At 34.1% G+C, this 22,317-nt stretch overlaps 3 protein-coding genes and 2 pseudogenes across 4 annotated transcripts; 4 read left to right on the top strand and 1 right to left on the bottom strand.

Moving 5' to 3' along the window:
- The first annotated feature begins 389 nt into the window (after positions 1 to 389).
- On the top strand, positions 390 to 2,342 carry LOC129884814 (ankyrin repeat-containing protein BDA1-like). The gene is made up of 2 exons (XM_055959093.1): positions 390 to 1,206; positions 1,289 to 2,342. The coding sequence occupies exons 1-2, from the start codon at positions 631 to 633 to the stop codon at positions 2,102 to 2,104; spliced, it is 1,392 nt and encodes a 463-aa protein (XP_055815068.1). The 5' UTR covers positions 390 to 630; the 3' UTR covers positions 2,105 to 2,342.
- Positions 2,343 to 2,523: 181 nt separating this feature from the next.
- On the bottom strand, positions 2,524 to 12,715 carry LOC129884072 (uncharacterized; annotated as a pseudogene).
- On the top strand, positions 10,657 to 12,472 carry LOC129884813 (uncharacterized mitochondrial protein AtMg00810-like). 2 transcript variants are annotated; one of them, XM_055959091.1, is made up of 2 exons: positions 10,657 to 11,741; positions 11,803 to 12,472. In XM_055959091.1, the coding sequence occupies exons 1-2, from the start codon at positions 11,415 to 11,417 to the stop codon at positions 11,926 to 11,928; spliced, it is 453 nt and encodes a 150-aa protein (XP_055815066.1). In that variant the 5' UTR covers positions 10,657 to 11,414; the 3' UTR covers positions 11,929 to 12,472. The 2 variants fall into 2 exon arrangements, with proteins under 2 accessions (XP_055815066.1, XP_055815067.1); XM_055959092.1 differs by having other exon boundaries at positions 10,673 to 10,976; positions 11,792 to 12,470.
- A 4,666-nt stretch (positions 12,716 to 17,381) lies between the features above and the next one.
- LOC129884812 (glutamyl-tRNA reductase 2-like) lies at positions 17,382 to 19,229 on the top strand. The gene has a single exon (XM_055959090.1). It carries the CDS (start codon positions 17,391 to 17,393, stop codon positions 19,014 to 19,016), a length of 1,626 nt encoding a protein of 541 aa, XP_055815065.1. The 5' UTR covers positions 17,382 to 17,390; the 3' UTR covers positions 19,017 to 19,229.
- An 83-nt stretch (positions 19,230 to 19,312) lies between these two features.
- On the top strand, positions 19,313 to 21,375 carry LOC129884071 (ankyrin repeat-containing protein BDA1-like; annotated as a pseudogene).
- The last annotated feature ends 942 nt before the right edge of the window (positions 21,376 to 22,317 follow it).

The following is a 22,317-nucleotide window of genomic DNA, read 5'->3' as shown; positions in this document are numbered from 1 at the left end:
TTAATGAATTGACTTGCATTAGTCATACTAGTTGGTTAAACATAACCTTTAAAATACATAATCACTATTTGAACAAGAAAAAGAGCAAGTCATTATATACATGGCATGTCTGAATTAATTGACCCATTCAGCAAAGGATCAGATGAATTTAGCACAGCAATTATATATATTACATTGACTTTGACTTGCTTACATATCTAAATACATGATTAAGAAATACATAAATCTCCAAATGTCTAATTAAATAAGCTGCAACTCAATTAGGTATGATTTTAGCACAACAATTATATACATTTCATTGACTTTTTCACTAGATGAATACCATGTAATGTCCACATAAGTTGCTTGACATATTGAACTTAAATATCAAAAGAGAGTGATTTATTGATAACTAAGATTTGTCTTACTATTCAATAAACCTGAGATTTGCCAACAATTATTATTTCAAGAAGAAAGCTCTCATCCTAAACAAGTCAACTGAACTCAACTCTCTTTTTTCCCATGCCAATAGAGTTGAATTTGAGATTTTTAGAGCCAAGATATTCCTTTGTGCTGAGCACAACTTGATGAAAGAAACTAAAATCCGAAGGACAAAAAACGAAAAAATTGCATAATTCTTTGGTAGAATTGATGGACAGAAGGCTGAGGGAGGCTGCTCAAAAAGGAGATGTGCATCAGTTGCAAAGCTTGATCAAAGAAGTCCCTTTTCTGCTCAGCACAGTTTCATTAGCAGGTAGTAATGAAACTCCTCTGCATATTGCTTGTTTGAGTGTCCATCTTGAGTTTGCTAAGGAGATTATTCATTTGAGGCCAGAATTTGCAAGAGAACTAAACCAGGATGGTTTCAGCCCTTTGCATATTGCCTCAGCAAATGGAGATATAGAGATTATGAAGGAGCTATTGAACGCTGACCGTAATCTATGCCTTCTCAAGGGGAAGGACAGAAGAATTCCCCTTCACTATGCAGTAATCAAAGGCAGAAAACATGTCATAAGGGAGCTTCTTGTGGCTTCTCCAGATTCTGCAGCAGAAGTAACTGCTCGTGACGAGACTTGCCTTCATTTAGCAGTCAAGAATCATCAGTTTGAAGCTTTCAAATTATTACTTGAGAATCTCAAAGAATTTAACAAGCATGGTCTTTTAAACAAGAAGGATATCCAAGGAAACACTGTTTTGCATCTTGCAGTCTCAACTAAGCAATACGAGGTAAGTATATCCAGTATCTTCATTATGCCTCTTTATATCAACTTTTAAATTTCAATAACAGATAAGAAAAATGATTATCCAGGTTATCGATCTATTGCTCGACGAAAATTTTGTTGCTAAGGGCACTATTGAAGTGAATTCTTTGAATAAAGGAGGCCTTACACCTTTGGAGGTACTACTTGAGGAAGCTGGAGATAGAGATATTGAGGAAATTCTAAGAACATCTGGTGCTGTATCTGCTGAAAACTTGCGATCTTTGCAACAAGAAGGCTTGCCACAATCTTGGGTTGTTCCAGTTCAAGATCCATCAAATGACCAATCCAGCAGAGAGCAAACAAGGGACGGGCCTCGATCTAATTCTAAGAAGCTTCAGGATTTCTTTAAGTATAATAAAACCAAAGACTGTCCAGGAAAAGTAAGAGACACCCTTCTCGTGATAACTATTCTAATTGCAACAGCAACTTATCAAACAGTACTTAGTCCACCAGGAGGCGTTTGGCAGGACACTTACTGGCCTGATCACAATAACAGCAGCAGTAGTGATGACATAACGTCCTTGCGACATATTGCAGGACAGTCAGTGATGGGTACCAACAATCCAATTTCCTATGGCTTGTTCTTGGTTTTCAACTCCATCGGATTTTTCGTTTCCCTTCACACAATAAATTTCCTCACCATAGGATTTCCGTTGCAATTGGAACTGCAGGTCTCACTTGTTGCCTTGATAGCAACCTATGATACTGTGATGTCTGCCATAACGCCTAACCGGGGAATTTCTCTCTTCTTTACCATCTTTTCCATAGTCTTTCCAGTTTTCTTGCCTCACATTACAAAGTTGTTGAGAAATCATTGCAAGAAACCTAAATTTATTATCAAGATTTGTGAGCTGTTTAGATAGTTGAACAACATCTTCCAATATTTGATTCTTTTTTTGAGCTCAGAAATATGCGAGGTGATTTAATATAAGATGTGTGCCAAGGTCTTTGGGTTCTTTTCTGCCAAAGGTCTTAGACGTGAGAAGAGATCACCAATTTTTTTTTAGGTGCGATTCTCATCGAATATTTAGAAGACCATTGAAATGTGCCAAAGAATCGCAAAGCATTAAGAAAGGGATCGATTGCATATGAGTTGTGTTTCAGGAATAACTTTGGTAGCTGGATACGAATAGATTTCAAGTTTGATTTTCGTATGACTTTTAGTAGGTAGATAGAAAATAAATTATTCATATATAAAACTAACACAACATTTGGTTAACAATTTAGAAATTTGCATAATTAATACATATATAAGTTATGATTGACATTACTAATACTCGCATGACTGTGTTGGTGGTGGGGAAAATTATAATGTGACAATGAATTGAAGAATGAGGTTAACCATGTTTGCATCAAAAGCTTGACCCTCCATCTGAAAATGGGTTACTCCTTGAATAAGATGGATTGTGTTATGTCCAGCAGCATCCTTCAACTTGTTCTCCAACTAGTGAAGCCATCATTAGTACCCATGACAAATAGTTTTGGCTTGGGGGATTGTAATATGGATTTTTGGTGCCTTCCAAAAAGTATTGAAGCAGTGAAACCAAAAGGGTCACATACCCAACTACTTGCTCTACTTGATCAATTGCAGATCCCGCTATGGCTGCTCCTGCTATTAGAAATTAGAAATTCAATACAAAGTTCAAGATCCAACTAAATCTAAAATTATGTATTTGTATAAAATTGACCTGCAGATCAACCAATAAGGATAATTCTGTTCCATTTGCAAACGAAGATAACATTGTTAATTTCAGCACAACCACTGAATTTTCCAGCGCCTCTAGTGTCAAAAGTGACAACAATCACCCTCTACTCGCCAATCCCTTAGCAATGCCTCTCATCAAACCTTGACATCCAATAAGGATGCACCAATGTTGAGAAGTGATTCAAAAATATTTGACCAAGTCTTTAGGAGTTAGTTAGTTTCCCTTATTTAAGCAAGATTAGATATTGTGCAGATAATTAGCAAATTAGCGGAAAATTTCGGGTAGGGTAGGCTTGAAGTCAGAAGTCCTATTCTTCCCGATCATATGTGGTATTCGCCAATATCTTGGTCATCTGACCAAGGAGCGTTGGCTTTGAAGCAGCTGCATGGTACTGGCATTTTGTAGATGTGGTTCGGTTAGTGGACCTAGATTTTAGTATTTTCAGTTTCATTTTAAGCCTATTTATACGCAGTCTTGTTTTCTTAAGTTATGCATCAGAAATACAAAGAATTTGCACCAGTTTTTTAATCTCTTTTGCTCTATTTTTTGTTCACTTTCTCCTTCGATTTCCTTTTCTTTTCCAACAAATTTGGTATCAAAACCAGGTTCTTTTTAAAAAATTGAGTGAACTGTGAGGTTTATATCAATTTAGTATTTGAGAGAAACAAAAGAGGAAGTGTGAGAGAAAAAGGAAAAATGGCAGTGAATGGTATTTCATCATCTTCACAGCCACTCATTCCAATTTTCACTGGTGAAAAGTATGAGTTTTGGAGTATAAAAATGAAAACTCATTTCAAATCACAAGGGGTTTGGGAGCTAGTGGAAGCAGGCTTTGTGGATCAAGCAGGCTCTGACGAAGAGGCAGAAAAACTGAAAGAGATAAAAAAAAAAGGATGCCAAAGCTTTGTTCTTCATTCAACAAGCAGTCCATGATGCAATTTTTCAAGAATTTCAGCAGCAACCACGTCTTCACAGGCATGGAAGATTTTGAAGAAGAAATTTCAAGGTTCAGCTAAAGTGATTACGGTAAAATTGCAGACTTACCGTCGTGACTTTGAAACTCTTTCTATGAAAAGTAATGAATCTGTTCAAACTTATTTGTCTAGAGTTTCTTCTATTGTTAATCAAATGAAGTCTTATGGTGAAGATATATCTGAAGAAACTGTTGTTGCAAAAGTTTTAAGGAGTCTTACTCTAAAGTTTGAACATATTGTTGCTGTAATTGAGGAATCTCATGACTTATCTGATTATTCTTTTGATGAACTAATGAGTTCTTTGCAAGCTCATGAAGATATTAGAAAGATAAACCAGAAAGTTTTTCTAATTGTGGTCGTGGCATAGGTGGTTTCCGTGGAAGAGGTCGTGGAAAAGGCCAAGGAAGAGGTCGAGATAGAGGAGGATCAAACGAAGAGAAGCAAAATAGGACATTTCTGTGAAATTATTGCAGAAAACCAGGTCATAAGGAAGCTTATTGTTGGCAAAAGCAGAAGGATGAGAATAACCAAGCAAGTTTTTGCAGAGAAAAATGATGATGAAAGTAGGCTATTTATGGCCCTTTATTGTGAAAAACAGATTCCTAACGATGTTTGGATTTTGGACAGTGGATGTTCCAATCATATGTCTGGAACAAGATCATTATTCAAAGAGCTTGATGAGTCCAAAAAATCAGACGTGAGGCTAGGAGACAACAAAAAGATCCAAGTTGAAGGCAAAGGTACTGTTAGCATTATGACCAGCCAAGGTAATGCCAAGTTTTTAGAAGATGTGATGTTTGTTCCTAGTCATCTCATAATTTGCTTAGCATTGGACAACTAATGGTTAGCGGATACTCAATTTCTTTTGATGATGGTTTTTGCAATATTAGAAGTAAGAAATTTGGGCAAACCATTGCTAAAGTTCCAATGACTAATAATAAAATGTTTCCTCTAGAAGTTTCAATGGTTGAGAAGTGTCTTATGGTCGCTAGTGGAGATAATGAAACTAGACTGTGGCATTTGCATTATGGGCATTTAAATGTTAACGGGCTGAAGTTATTGAGCCAAAAGAAAATGATTTTTGGATTGCCAAAAGTTGAGAATCTTGATTTTTGTGAAAGTTGTGTTTATGAAAAACAAAGTAAAAATGTTTTTTCTGTAGGCAAGTCTTGGAGAGCTTTAGTTTGTCTTGAGTTACTACATGTTGATCTGTGCAGTCCTATGAGTGTTGAGTCCTTAAGAGGAAGTCGATACTTTCTGCTTTTTACTGATGATTATAGTCGTATGAGTTGGATATATTTCTTGAAATTTAAATCTGAAACATTTGATAATTTCAAGAAATTTAGATCTTTTGTTGAGAGGCAAAGTGGATGTAGAATCAAAACTCTTTGGACAGATAGAGGTGGTGAGTTTATGTCAAATGAATTCAGCTCCTTCTATGAGGAAAATAGAATACACAGGGAGCTCACAATACCTTATACTGTTGGAAATAAAGCAATAAAATAAAGTAGGTTTGAAATTTTTCTCTCTGTCTTTTCATTATGCAGTGCACGTATATATATACACAACAAAGTCATCTAACCTAACAAAGCTAACCTATTAAACTTTGCCACATGTACAACATTATTCCCTATACAATGTGACTAAATAAATGCAAAACTGAAATTAATTTATGTATAGATTCTAATCCCTATTTCTTTTTTGTATGTTGACAGGTGTCCCTTTTTTGTCCACTTCCTTTTCTCTTTTGTTTCAATGTTCTCTGTAAATCTGAGTTTGTGGAAGATGAAATTCCAACACCCCCCATCAAGGTGGAGGGGAGCTGTGCGACACCCAACTTGCGAAGAACAGAGAAGTGCGAAGGGCCGGTTAACGGTTTGGTGAAGATATCAGCGAGTTGAGATGAAGACGGAACACAAGATAATGAGATCAAGCCAGAAAGGTACTGTTGGCGAATGAAATGGCAATCTAATTCGACATGCTTGGTTCGTTCGTGAAAAACTGGGTTTTTCGCGATGTGGATCGCCGATTGACTGTCGGAATGTAGCGGAACTGGAAGCGACGGTGAAATGGAGAAATCATCAAGTAAACGGACCAACCAGGATAGTTCCCCAACAACTCGTCTCATAGATCTATACTCTGCTTCAGCGGAGGATAAAGAAATTGATGATTGTTTTTTCGACTTCCAACTAATAGGACATCCCCCAAGAGTGATGTAAAACCCACTCACAGATCGACGAGAGTCAGGGCATGAACCCCAGTCCGAGTCACAAAAAGCCAAGAGATCGAGTGAAGGTGAACTGGAGAAGAGAAGGCCTTGGCTAGGAGCAAGTGTAAGATATCGAATAACCCGTAATCCAGCTAAGAAATGGGGAACACGAGGCTTGCACATGAATTGACTGAGATGATGAACGGCAAAGGACAGATCTGGGCGTGTGTGAGTTAGGAAATTTAATTTTCCTAACAGACGTCTGTAAACAGTGGGATCAAGAAGAAGGTCACCTTCATCAGATTTGAGCTTGTGAGTGGGATCCAGAGGAGAGTTGACAGTAGCAGAGGCCTGATTTTCAAATTCATCCAATAACTCCAAGGTATATTTCTTTTGACACAAAATGATGCCTTGTGGTTCACGAATGACTTCCATGCCCAAAAAAAAAATGAACTTTCCCCAAGTCCTTTACTTTGAATTCGGAGTCCAAAAATTGCTTAAGTGAAGATAGTTCAGTAGGATTGTTTCCTGTCAATAATATGTCATCAACGTAAACTGCAACCAGAGAGATGAAATCCTTGTCCTTTTTATAAAACAAAGAGTAATCATTTAAGGAAGAAATATATCCTTTGAAGTTTAAGGCTGCAGTTAATCTTGAATACCACTGCCTTGATGCCTGTTTAAGGCCATAGAGAGATTTCCTTAATCGACAAACCAAATTAAGATTAGGAGCCTGGATTCCAGGGGGAAACCTCATGTAAACTTCTTCATTTAACTCACCATGAAGAAAAACGTTGTTTACATCAAGTTGATAAATGGGCCAGTCTTTCTTAACTGCTATAGTAAACAAGCATCTGATAGTTGTCATTTTAACAACTGGAGAAAAAGTCTCAGTATAGTCAATTCCCTCTATTTGTGTATCCCCTCTTATCACAAGCCTGGCCATGAGTCTTTCTAAACTCCCATCTGACCTGTTTTTGACCTTGTAGACCCACTTGCATGCTAAAGCCTTATGACCCACAGGTAGTTCCATAACATCCCAAGTCTTGTTGGCAATCAGAACTTCAAATTCAGTGGACATTGCCTGTTGCCAGCCAGGATGTAGTGCTGATTGTTTATAACTTGAGGGTTCTGTTATGTTTGAAATAGAATTGAGTAGATGCTGATTAGTCATAGAAAGGGCTGAGAAGGGTAAAGTTTGAGGATGAACAGTTGGGATAAAGCAAGAAGAAGTTAAGTTGGTAAGGAAAACAACATTGCAATAATAATCTTTAAGATAAGAGGGCGTGTGAGTTGGCCTGCCTGATTTAGTAGTAGAGATTGTAGATAGAATATTTTGTGGAGGTAGAGGAATATGTGAATGGTGAGGGGTTGATTCTATGGCAGGAGGCGCAATAGGTGAAGGAGTGCTGTCAAGAGGTAGGACAGGTGAAGGAGAAGATTGGTCAGAAGGAGAGGGTTCTAGGATAGATGGTGAAATAGTAGGAGAAAAGGAAGGAGAATCAGGGAAGAGATCAGGGTGTGAGACATCAGGGTCTGAAAAGGATTCTGAGTGTTGATCTAATGATGGAGTGGGGTTAAAATTATGAGAAAATATAGGTGGAGGACTAGAATGAGTAGAGAATGGAAATGAATGTTCATGAAAGACTATATTTCTGGAAAATAAAATTTTCTTAGTGTTGAGGTCCATGATTTTATAGCCTTTCTTTCCAGTGGGATAACCAAGAAAAACCCCTTTAATAGCTCTAGGTTCTAATTTTGATCTATGACTTGGGAGAGTTGAAACATAGCATAAACAACCAAAGGTTCTTAGAAACTCATAGGATGGTGGCTGATTATATAAGATTTCATATGGAGTTTTGAATTGTAGGACACTAGAAGGGAATCTGTTTATTAAGCTAGTAGCAGTGAGGAGACAATCTCCCCAAAAAGAAACAGGAACTTTTGATTGGTACATTAAAGCTCTACAAGTTTCAAGAAGATGTCGATGCTTTCTTTCTACAATTCCGTTTTGTTGAGGTGTTCCTACACATGAAGTCTGATGTAAAATCCCTTGATTTTTAAAAAATTCAGAAGTGCTATGACTGCTTCCTAATTCTAAGGCATTATCAGACCTAATAATTTTAACTTGGGTTTTGAACTGTCTTTCTACCATTTTGAGGAAAGTTTTAAGAATGAAGAAAGCATTGCTTTTGGTAGTCAATAAAAAGGTCCAAGTTCCTCTACTATAATCATCTACAATGGTCAAGAAGTACTTAAATCCATCATAAGTAGCTGTTTTATAGGGTCCCCATGTGTCAATGTGAATGAGTTCGAAAATGGATTTGGTTTTAATAGAACTTAATTTAAAAGGTAATCTTGTTTGTCTTGCTAAAGGACAAATATCACAAGGAAGTTGAGAATGACAATGAATAAAAGCAGAAACTGACTTGATATTTTTCATTAATGAATAGGGTAAGTGGCCCAATCTCTTGTGCCACAGAGTTACATCAACTTGCTTAGCTACTACTGAATTGGAAAAAGATAAACTAACATCTTTCGTAGAAACTGGAATAACAGAATTAAAAGTAGGAACAACATCATTTTTCTTAAAACTTGGAAAACTAAGAAGGCTATGTTGTTGATGGCTGGACTTAGTGCTGGGAGATTTGAGTAGATAGAGACTTTCATGACATTCACCAAGAACCTGAGGCCTCTTCATGGAAGGGGCCTGAAAGACACAATTTGTGGAAGAGAACATTAGATGACATTTATATTGCTGACAAAGTCTGTTAACAGACAGAAGATTATAATTAAAATCAGGAACTAAAAGCACATTTTCTAGAATAAGATCTGGTAAAACTTTGACACTCTCTTTGTGAGTGACTATTACCTTTTGTGAATTTGGTAGATTAGCACTTAAAGGTGTAAGAAAAGGAGTTAGATTAAAAAAGATTGAGGAGTCAAAAGCCATATGTTGGGTTGCCCCTGAGTCAATGATCCAGGAATTGAATTTAATATGAGCAAAACAAGACAGAATATGGTGTAAGGGATTAGTTATACCAGAGCATGCTACACTGTTGGCAACAACTTCTGCTCCTGAATTTGTAGGACTTGATTGGCTAACTTTAACTTGTTGCAAAAGATGAACCAATTGACTGAACTGCTCCTGTGAAAATTGTTGATTGTTCCCTGCATAGTCATTGTGTTTCTCTTCGGCAAACACTGCATTACTATGTGCCAAAGTCTGATTTCTTCTTGTCTTTGTGAATTTAAAATCTGCAGGGAAACCTACAATCCTATAACACTTGTCGATGCTATGACCAGGTTTCTTGCAATGTGAGCAAGTCAGGTTGTTCTTTCTTGTATCAAATTTTCCTTTTTCTTTTTGCTCATAGTTTCCATGTTTCTGGTTATACTGATCATAGTTGGAAATTTTTTGAATAGGCTGATCATAGGGTGTATATTTGTGTTGGTTTATTGCCAAAAAAGAGGATGATTCACTAGGGTACTGTTGATTTACATAAACCTCCCTTTGTTTTTCATCTTGAATTAAGATAGAATAGGCCACATTCACATTAGGGAGAGGTGAGATAATCAACATATTTCCTCTAACTGATGCATATGAATCATTTAGACCCATCAGAAAATGCATAAGTCTCTCATCTTGTATAGATTTGGTCAGTTTGTCCTTTCCTCCACAGCTACAATTACATCCACAATTTATGTCAGCATTAAGAGTGTCTAGCTCATCCCAAAGTTTCTTCAACTTGGTAAAATATGTTGCTATATCATTAGATCCCTGAACTAAATCACTTAGTTCCTTTTGGAGATGGTATAATTTAGCCCCATTTGATTGACCAAACCTTTCTTCAAGGTCTGTCCATAAAGCTTTAGCAGTTTTTGAGTATATGACACTATCAGAAATTTCTTTTGAAAGTGAATTTAAGAGCCAAGATAACACCATGTCATTACACCTGCTCCACAATTTGTGATCTGTGGAATCAATAGCAGGTTCTTTACATGTGCCATCTATAAAACCTATTTTATTTTTGCCTGATAAAGCAATGAGAACTGACCTACGCCAGCCTCCATACCCTTTTCCATCAAAAGTGAAATTCACCAGATTCATACTAGGGAAATCTGATGAATGAAGATAATAGAGATGACTGGAACCCATTAACTTGGATTCATCCACCTTAGCTACCTTAGTTGATTCATCACTCATGATGGAATAAGAATCAAAGGAGTTTTAGCAGAAATTGAAAATACAAAAAAATAATGAAACTGTGAACAAGAACAGTGAAGAGAAAATCTGAAAATTAGCAGGATCTGAAAATTAGCAAAAGCTCTGATACCATGTTGGAAATAAAGCAATAAAATAAAGTAGGTTTGAAATTTTTCTCTCTGTCTTTTCATTATGCAGTGCTATATATATATACACAACAAAGTCATCTAACCTAACAAAGCTAACCTATTAAACTTTGCCACATGTACAACATTATTCCCTATACAATGTGACTAAATAAATGCAAAACTGAAATTAATTTATGTATAGATTCTAATCCCTATTTCTTTTTTGTATGTTGACAGGTGTCCCTTTTTTGTCCACTTCCTTTTCTCTTTTGTTTCAATGTTCTCTGTAAATCTGAGTTTGTGGAAGATGAAATTCCAACATATACACCGGAGCAAAACAGTGTAGCTGAACGAAAGAACCGCACAGTTGTCGATATGGGCAAAAGCATGATGCAAGCTAGAGGTGTGCCAAAGTGTTTTTGGGTTGAAGCTGTTGCCACTGCTGTCTATTTGCTGAATATTTCACCTACCAAAGTCATTTTCAATCGAACACCATATGAAGCATGGAGAGGTAAGAGCCTTCTTAGCTTTGGCTTCTAAATTAAATTGGCTAGTGTACCAATTTGATGTTAAATCTTCCTTTTTAAACGGTGATTTGGAAAAGAAAGTTTATGTCTCACAACCATAAGGTTTTGTAGATAATGGCAAAGAAGATAAGGTTTACAGGTTAAAAAGGCACTTTATGGCTTAAAACAAGCGCATCGGGCATGGTACTTCAAAATTGATTCTTATTTTCAGGAGAGTGAGGAGTAACAATGAGCCTACTCTTTATATAAAACGAAAAGGAAAAAATGATTTTTGGGTGGTATGTCTTTATGTTGACGATATGATATATATGGGTTCGAGTGAGACTATCATTGCTGAATTTAAAGATTGCATGATGAAGAATTTTGAGATGTCTGATTTGGGTCTATTGCATTATTTTCTTGGTCTTGAGGTGAAATAAGGAATGGATGGCATATTCCTTTCACCAAGAAAATATGCAATAGATCTTTTGAAAAAATTTAACGTGTTAAATTGTAAAGTTGCTGCTACGCCGATGAATATCAATGAGAAGTTGTGTCACGATGATGGTACTGAAATGGAAAATGCAACTTATTTTAGAAGTTTAGTTGGTGGTTTAAACTACTTGTCTCATACAAGGCCAGATATTGCTTTTTCTGTTGGAGTAGTGTCTAGATTTATGCACAGTCCAAGCAAGCTTCACCTTGGAGCTGCAAAGAGAATATTGAGATATATCGCAGAGACAACAGATCATGGAATTTGGTATTCTAAGGTAACAAATTTCACATTAACTGGCTTTACTGATAGTGGCTTTACTGATAGTGACTGGGCAGGTAGCATTGATGATAGAAAGAGCAGATTGGGTTTCTTGTTTAATCTGGGACCTGGAGCAATTTCATGGAGTTCAAAGAAGCAGGAAGTGGTGGCCTTATCAACTTCAAAGGCTGAATATATTGTAGCAACTTCAGCAGCTTGTCAAGCAGTTTGGTTGAGGAGACTTGTTGCAGATTTTAATTAGAAACAAGCTGCTGCAACTGAGATCTTTTGTGACAATACATCTGTTATTACGATGACAAAGAAGCCGGCATTTCACAGTAGAACAAAGCACATTGATATTCGCTATCACTATATTCGAAGTCTTGTTTCTACAGGAGAAATTAATCTAAAGGCGTGCGATACGAATGAGCAAGCAGCAGACATCTTCACAAAGTCACTTCCGCAAGCAAAGCACGAGTTCTTCAGAGGTTAACTTGGAGTTTGCACTTTTGAATCAAGGGGGAGTGTTGAGAAGTGATTCAAAAATATTTGACCAAGTCTTTAGGAGTTTGTTAGTTAGTTTTCTTTATTTAAGCAAGATTAGATATTGCTGCAGATAATTAGCAAATTAGTGGGTTAGTGGACCTAGATTTTAGTATTTTCAGTTTCATTTTAAGCCTATTTATAGGCAGTCTCGTTTGCTTAAGTTATGCATCAGAAATACAAAGAATTTGCAGCAGTTTTTTAATCTCTTTTGCTCTATTTTCTGTTCACTTTCTCATTCGATTTCCTTTTCTTTTCCAACAACCAACACTTCAACAACACTGGAATTGTTGGCCGGTAAACACCACCGTCCAAAGTTACACCCTCTTCGCTCTCAATGGTACAACTGCTTCTTCTATGAGTACCACTTACCTTTGTAACATATAAATAGTTTACCCTTCTCACTTGTTGTAATTCATTCTGATTCCTCAAGGAATACAACACCATTACCTTTGCCTTATACTAAAGTTTCCTCTCTGCATTCTCGGTTCTCTCACTTAGTTTTGCTGTTCCGCGATGTTTTAGTCAAAATACAACTAAGAGTCTGTATGGCACTACTATTTTTAGAAAGGTGCTTTTGAAAAAAAATAACAATTTGTGTTTGGTTAATTCATTTAAAAAATGTTTTTGATAACTATATTGTGTTTGACTAATCTTTTTTTAAAAAGTACTTTTGAGAGTCAAATTACGAAAAAAAATAAGTATCAATGCATTTCTAATATTATGATTATTTATAAAAATAAATTATTTAAACATCTATTAATTTTTTTTAATTAAATATTTATTTTGTTAAATTAAAATGTATATATTCAAATTTTCAATCAATATTATACATAGACAAATAAAATATAAATTAAATATTTATATAATATTAACATAATATTTATATGTAATTAAAATATCAAGTAAAATAAATATAAAAATCATTTCACAAATTAAATCATCACATACAAAAATTCACCACAATAATAAATAAATGTTAGAGATATATTAATAAATATGTATATATGGCAAGGATAGTTTGGTCTTGAAAAAAATAATTTTCTGTTTCTTCTTCTGCTTTTTCGAGAAGCAAATATTTTTATCTTCTCTCCAATAGCAGAAAATTATTTAAAAAAGTGCTTTTGTCTCAAAATAAGTGTTTTTGGCCTCCCAACAATTCAATATTTATAGATTTACATTTCTAACCATTTTGCGCTTCTAACCAATTTCATTTTCTTCAATTTGGCATAATGGAACTAACAAGATCTGCGATTATATAGATAATAGATTGGTGTCTATAGCTCATGGTTGACCTAGTTTCTCACAGACCATATTTGATATTTTCTTTGTCTCAATTTATATGACTCATTTTTCTTTTTAGTTAGTCTAATTACAAAACAGAATGACATGTTTCTATATTATCGGACTTGTTTCTATATTACCGGACCATGGGCCTTATTCGTTTTTTAAAAAGGGAAAAGAATACTTGTACTCCAAAAAAGGAAACTATTTACAACCGGCTACCCTCTGCTTTTAACTACTAGTTCATGTTTACTGCTTGATACCATCGGAGTGTGTATATATATATATATATATATATACATACATACATACTCTGATGGTATCAAAGAGGATGAAACAATGATTCAGTGAAAACACTACTCAGTTACTCCTTGATACCATAAGAGTTTATATATATAATAGACAGTGTTTCAGTAAAAAGACATTCAATTACTGTTTGATATCATCAAAGTATATAGATCCCATCAAAGCATATAGATACAATCAGAGTATATATATATATATACTCCGATGGTATCAAGGATGAAGAAACAGTGAATCAATGAATAAAACAAAGGGACAGTCGAGTAAATAATTTGGACTGTGAGTCTAATTTAAGTAAATAATTTGGATTGAATTTAATTTGAATAAAATTTTACCTAATGGGTCCAATTTGTGTAGTTTTCCCTAATACTTATCTATATTCAAGTCTTGAATGTTCTTTATATTATTTATAAAATATCAAAAGTCTATAATACATTCCTAATAAATATTATCTACATTAATTAATGTTATTTTTGAATAATAATTAAATAATAATGAAAGCTGAGAGGAGTTAACATAAGACCAAGGGTCTTCAATATATATTTTTTGTTTTACATTAATTAAAATTATTGATAAAATTAATATTTAAACAACAATGAAAGGTGAGAGGAATTATATAGGACCAAAGGTCTTCAATAAGTATTAATTTTATGATAATGAATGGAGTATTAGTTATCAAAGCCTGTTTGACATTTTTGTTGGGAGGCCAAAAATATTTTTTTTTAATAGAAAAAAACATTAATTTAAACAACAATGAAAGGTGAGAGGAGTTATATAGGACCAAAGGTCTTCGATAAGTATTAATTTTATAATAATGAATGGAGTATTAGTTATCAATATATGCTACTTAAAACCTGTTTGACATTGCTGTTGGGAGACAAAGAACACTTTTTTTATAGGAATTTTTTTTTGAAAAATTAAGGCGTTTGACAAATCAATAAAATTGTTTTTAATGGAAGCAGAAACAGTTTTTCTTCCTTTGGAAAGAAGCTAAAAATTTCTGTTTTTTTAAAAAACCAACAACAGAAAATTATTTTTTTCAAGAAAAAATATCCCTTCCATATTTACATATTTATCAATATATCCCTTATCAATTAATTAACATATCTCATAAGTTTAATTTTCATTTAATAATTTTTTTATTTTTATTTTTATATAATAATTTTTTTATTTTATTTTATGTTTTATATTATTATTTTATATTTTATATTTTATATTTTATATTTTATATTTTATATATTATTTTAGGAATATTTCTTAATTTACGTATTATTTCCTTGTGATTTAATTTTTTTTAACTTTAGAGGATTATAACAAACAAAAAAAATAATAGCTAAAGATTGTATCCAAAAAAAAAATAGGTAACAAATAACAAAAAGATTCTACTTTTTAATATTTTTCAACAATACTTTTGCATGATTAGAAACCCTTCTCCTCCCCCCCCCCCCCCCCCACCCAAAAAAAGAAGAAGAAAGAAGGTAGCACATTAACAATTTTTCTTGTTCCTAGTTTACGTATTATTTTATTCTGATTTGAATTTTTCTTAACTTTAGAGGATTATAACATACAAATGATTATCTAAAGATTGTATATAAAAATAAAAAATAAATTATATTTTTATAATACATATTTAAAATAGTTTATCTCTATAAAATAATCTTAATATTAAAAGTAAATTGATACTTGTCCTTTTTCGTAATTTGACCATCAAAAGCATTTTTTTAAAAATATCAGCAAAACACAATCTGTTTATCAAAAGTACTTTTCAAATGAATTAGACAAACACAAATTATTATTTTTTAAAAGCACTTTTTTGAAAAGCTATTTTTAAAAACTGTTTTTAAAAATAAGCAGCTTTTATCAGCAATGCGAAACAGACCCTTAAGTGAACGTATTTTGTATGTGTGCATCACATTATTAGTAATATATGTATATAAAAAGAATAAATTATTATGTGTGCGTTATATTATTAAGTGTGTGTGTGTATATATATTTAAAGTAACATCAAAAATTTAAGATAGAAAGTATACTAAAAAGGAACATGATAACTCAATACCACACTAACACTTAAGAAGCAAAATTAAATGTAGTGCACGAAATTTCACCATTTATATCAAAAGTCAAAATTATGTTGGTATTGATATATAAAAACACACTTCTAAACAATAAGGTAAAGAAAAATAAACTATATTACATTTGAACATAATAATATAACACAAATTAATAATAACAAAAAAGATTATGAGAAAGTAGAAAATGAAAATTGAAAGTTGTGACGAAAGAATCTGAAAGTTATCTATCAAGAGACTAACAACACGATAATTTTATCACTAAATCAGTATCACAATGTCAATATTTATTTAGGAATCTATTTTAATATAAGGAATTATTATACTGTCAAAATATGTCTAATACTATTTGCAACTAACTTAGTATCGTAAAATTAATATTTATTAGGACTCTATTTTTATGTAAAAATTTAGAATGTTTCAATGAAATTAAAAAATCCATTAGCTATAAAATTTGTTATCACGTACAAAACTTTAACACCATAAAAAGGAAAGATTTTTATTGATACAAAATAAATAAATAAGGTGACTTAATAATATCATGATATAAACATTGAACATATGCATATTATGGGAAACTTACATAAATATACAATATTAAGAAAAATATTTACCATTTATAGCAATAAACATTTTTTTTTCAGTGAACACTTATAATACATTTATAATACAATTTTAATACATATTGCAGAGAACTATTTATAAAACATATATAATACAAATTTTATAGATGGATAATACATTTATCACATATTTTAATAGATTTATAATACACTATGTTAGTTTCTTACTACACAAATATAATATATATTTTAAAACACTTATAATACATTTATATTGTATGCATAATTCGCTTTTAATACAAGTGTAGATTTATCATAGTATTGCTATATATTGCTATAAATGGTAATAAATAAAACAATATCGGTAAAATCGGTAATTAATTTTTAAAAAGCACTCAATCAAGTAATTTTTCCTAATATTATTCTATATGTATTAATTAACTAAGCAATAATATTGCTCAAGTAATACACAATAATATTATAACAATATTTATAAATGTTCGATAATAGACATTTTTTATATTATTGGATAATATACATTACTTCCTCCGTTCCAAAAAATAAAATAAAACCGCAAAGGTTTTTTTTTTTCCAGAATTTATTTGTGTTTAAAATTTATTTATATCTAAAGAGTTGGTTTCAATGATTAGGATGATGCTTTACTTGGGGAAAAAGTTTAATTCCATAATTGAACTTTTATGGAAAAGTTTCCTTAAAAAGATAACATTAGGCCGTGTTAAACAACTTTACATAATTGAATATACAAATCCCACAATTGGAAAAGGAAACTTTATAATCCCAATCCTAGAAGGATTAAGAGAAACCTCTTATCTTTGTACTTATATATAACTGTTTTACTTGGCGATTCAAACATCTTCTTAACACAGTATAAATTGTATTGCCATGGCGACTAGTTTTGCTACTTCTTTTGCAGTTGCAGAGACAGGTAGCAGTTTCAATTGTTATTATTCGTCTTCTGTGGATTGTTTTCGTCATCAAGTTAGATTTTTCGGGAGGAATTATCGAAGAATTAAGCCGTTGGTATATTCACATTCATTGATCCCTAGACGTGAGCTATCGGTAGTAGAAAAGGAATCGAATGTTTCGGGTTTGGAGGTTCTAAAAACATCTGATCGATATACAAAGATGAGTAGCAGCATTATGGTTATTGGACTTAAAATTCACACAACACCAGTTGAATTGCGGGAGAAATTATCTATCCCTGAATCAGAATGGCCTCAAGCAATTCGTGAATTATGTTCCTTGAATCATATCGAAGAAGCTGCTGTATTGAGTACTTGTAACAGAATTGAGATATATGTTGTCGCGCTTTCTCAAAATAGTGGAATTACAGAAGTGACTGAATGGATGTCTAAGTATAGTGGAGTTTCAGTTGCAGAGCTCCGCGAACACCGGTTTTTGCTGTACAATAAAGATGCCACACAACACCTGTTTGAAGTAGCTGCTGGATTAGATTCACTAGTATTAGGAGAAGGTCAAATTCTTGCACAGGTCAAGCAGGTTGCTAAGAATGGACAGGGGGAAAAGGTCCCTGGATTTGGTAGGAAAATAAGCGAGTTATTTAAGCACGCAATCACAGCTGGTAAGAGGGTTAGAACTGATACAAATATCTCCACTGGATCAGTATCAGTCAGTTCCGCGGCAGTGGAGCTTGCTCTGCTGAAACACATTCCAGATTCTTCTTCCACGTCCCCTCGCGTGTTAATTGTTGGAGCTGGTAAGATGGGAAAACTTGTGATCAGACATTTGATTGCTAAAGGGTGTAAAAAGATGGTTGTCGTTAACAGGACAGAGGATAGAGTTGCTGCCATCCGTGAGGAGTTGACTACGGATAATGCTGCTGTTATAATAGAGTACAAACCATTCTCAGACATGTTAGCATGTGCTGCTCAGGCTGATGTAATATTCACCTGCACTGCTTCGAAAGATCCTTTATTCGTAAAAGAGAGTGTTCAAGGTGCTTTCACTTGTGTGAACTCCTCCCGGAATAGGCTATTTATCGATATTTCTGTTCCTCGGAATGTGGAGCCTAGTGTCTCAGAACTTGAAGGTGCATGTGTTTACAATGTGGACAATCTAAAAGAGGTTGTGGAGGCTAATAAGGAGGAACGGTTGAGAAAGACAAAGGAAGCTGAGGTCATAATTGCTGAGGAAGTGAAAAAATTCGAAGCACGTAAAGACTCTCTTGAGACCGTTCCAACTATCAAAAAGCTGAGGGCATATGCTGAAAGAATTAGGGCTGCTGAGGTTGAAAAGTGTTTGTCTAAGATGGGTGATGATCATCTCTCCGAAAACAACAAGAAGGCCATCTATGATCTTAGTCTAGGGATAGTAAACAAGCTGCTACATGGGCCAATGCAGCATCTGAAATGTGATGGAACTCAAAACCGGAATTTGAGTGACATACTTGAAAATATGCATGCCCTTAACAGAATATTTGCTCTTGATATGGAGATGGAAGACAAGTTACGAGCCAAGATACAACAAAATCAAAAGCAATCTTCTTGACGTCAATTACTTTCAGCCAAGTTCAATCAGAAATGATCATAGTTTCAATTTGCTAGTTTTTGCTGTATCAAAGATGTTAATTCTTTTTTAGTCCATAGGTAGCCAAAACGATTCCCTGAGATTGCGGGAAAGTCTGTCATAGTTGCAGTTGTATTTGTTACTACTTATTTGTTCTATGTAGCCATTTATTGAATCCAGAGGAGTATTCATTCATTTATTTATTTTTATGTGTACAACCTATTTACTTAATCGCTTTCAGATATTTTTCTTTCAATCATCCCGTGTAATTGGTGATAATGGGAAAAGAAAAACTTGCTGGGACAATCATATTCATTCATCAAAATCACAGAAGTCCTTTTGAATTTGATCACATGTGCTTGAGATGATAGGCTTCAACATAGATATTGATCAAACTTTCACATTCATGAAAAGTAGGTTGACGTGTTGTTTTCTTGACGCTTCCATAGTATTTTACTATTAAACAAACTCTCAAATGAAGACTAACCTGTGTCAAGTCTGAATTCAGGCACTGAACATTATTCTATATTATCATTGACTTTGAATACCAGATAAATACCATATAATGTCCACATAAGTTGCTTGACATATAGAATTTAAATATCAGAAGAGAGCACCTTATTGATAACTAACATTTGTCTTACTATTCAATAAACCTGAGATTGCAAATTATGAATTCAAGAAAAAAGCTCTTATCCGAAAAGTGTCAAACTGACCGAATTAACTAAAAGAGTTGAATTTGAGACTTCCAGGGCCTGAGATATTCCTTTGTGCATATTGCATAATTCTTTAGTAGAATAAATGGACAGAAGATTGAGGGAGGCTGCTCAAAAAGGAGATGTGCATCACTTGCAAAGCTTGATCAAAGAAGACACTCTTCTGCTCAGGGGAGTTTCATTAGCAGGTAGTGAAACTCCTCTGCATATTCTTGTTCAAGTGGCCATCTTGAGTTTTCTAAGGAGATCATTCACCTGAGGCCCGAATTTGCAAGAGAACTAAACCAGGATGGTTTCAGCCCTTTGCATATTGCCTCAGCAAATGGAGATATAGAGATTGTGAAGGAGCTCTTGAACGTTGACTGTAATCTATGCCTTCTCAAGGGGAAGGACAGAAGAATTTCTCTTCACTATGCAGTAATCAAAGGCAGAGAACATGTCATGAAGGAGCTTCTTGTGGCTTCTCCAGACTCTGCAGCAGAAGTGACTGCTCGTGGCGAGACTTGTCTTCATTTAGCTGTCAAGAATCATCAGTTTGAAGCATTCAAATTATTACTTGAAAACCTCAAGGAATTTAACAAGTATGGTCTTTTAAACAAGAAGGATATCCAAGGAAATACTGTTTTGCATCTCGCTGTCTCAACTAAGCAATACGAGGCAAGTATATCCACTATCTTCATTATCACTCTTTTGTCTCTTCATGTTGATTTTTAACTTTATTTAACAGATGAGAGAAATGATTCATTCAGGTTGTTGATATATTGCTCGATGAGAATGTTGTAACTAAGGGCACAATTGAGATGAATTCTTTGAACAAGAGAGGCCTTAGACCTTTGGAGGTACTACTTGAGGAATTTAGAGATGGAGATATTGAGGAAATTCTAAGAGCATCTGGTGCTGTATCTGCTGAAAACTTTCAATCTTCGCAACGAGAAGGTTTGCCCCACTCTTGGATTGTTCCGGTTCAAGATCCATCAAATGAACAATCCAGCAGAGAGCAAAGAAGGGACCAGCCTCGATCTCGTTCTAAGAAGCTTCAAGATTTCTTCAAGTATAATAAGACCAAAGATCCTCCAGGAAAAGTAAGAGACACCCTTCTTGTGATAGCCATTCTAATTGCAACAGCAACTTATCAAACAGTGCTTAGTCCACCAGGCGGTGTTTGGCAGGATAGTTATTGGCCCGAGGGCAATTGGAGCATCAGCAATGATGTCAAAATGTCCTTACGACGTATTGCAGGACAGTCAGTGATGGGAACCAACAATCCAATTTCATATGGGTTGTTCTTGGTTTTCAACTCCATCGGATTTTTCATGTCCCTCCACACGATAAATTTCCTCACCATAGGATTTCCTTTGCAATTGGAACTGCAGGTCTCACTTGTTGCCTTGGTAGCAACCTATGATACTGTGATGTCTGCCATAACGCCTAACCGGAGAATTTCTCTCTTCTTTTTTATCTTTTCTTCAATCTTTCCAATTTCGTTGCCTCACATTACAAAGTTGGCGAGAAACTATTCCAAGAAACCTAGATTCTTATCAAGAATTACAAACTGTTAAGTTACTTGAACAACATCTTCCTGTATTTTATTTCTTCTTTGAGGTTCAGTCAGGATATATTGAGATTGTAATATAATACTTGTGTGTGATATTCAATTATAATCTCTATTACTTAATCACTTTCAGATATTTTTCTTCCAATCATCCTGATTAATTGACGATAATGGAAAATGAACTCATGGATACATTTCATACTGATACAAACTAAAAGATCCTAGTCAAACTCATGGATACATTTCATACTGATACAAATTAAAAGGTCCTAGTCAATTTGATCATAAATGGTACTTTTTTATATTAAATTTATAACATAAAATGATGGACTATTACTATCAGATTTCGCTTGTCCCTAGATTTCCTTAAATTTGAACCTACAATTAAGAAATGTTTTTTTGTTTTTCCATCCGGTGTCTGATACCCGTATTGAAATCCGACTATTCCGAATTCACGCTGCGTAAGGCTCCATTCTGGGGAAGCACTTCCTACCAAGAATTTTCGATACCCAGGGCTTGAACCCAATGGGCCTCTAGTTAAGGAAGGAGTAACACATCCATCGCACCACATCAATTGGTGGTTACCATTAAGAAATGGTTGAGATATGAGAATTCATCCTCTTCTTTTAAACATAGGAAAATTAGCAGCAGCAAGGTTGGAGGCAGAGGCAGATGTAGTTTATATTAGACGGGTTCGACTAAACTAAATATTTTTGATACAAAAATAGATATATATGTAAAAGTCCCTAGAATTGCAATAACTATTAAATTTCAGTAGGTGATTTGTTTTATCTGTCTAAGCCTTGGTGGACAGAATTTGCAAAAAATTAGAACTCAATGTGGGCGTAAGCTAGCATAGACACCACCATTATAAAATAGAAATGCTCAAAGACCTTGGTTAGAAGATCATATTTTAATTTATTTTTCTGCCATAGGTTTACAGAAAAGAAAGATTGAATTTCTTTTACGCTTCTATAATCAAAATTTCACCTGGGAATGTCACGTATTATCTAAT

The sequence above is a fragment of the Solanum dulcamara genome, chromosome 4, assembly GCF_947179165.1.
Source record: "Solanum dulcamara chromosome 4, daSolDulc1.2, whole genome shotgun sequence".
In the NCBI taxonomy this organism is placed as follows: Eukaryota; Viridiplantae; Streptophyta; class Magnoliopsida; order Solanales; family Solanaceae; genus Solanum; species Solanum dulcamara.
This window is presented reverse-complemented; position numbering and strand designations above follow the sequence as displayed.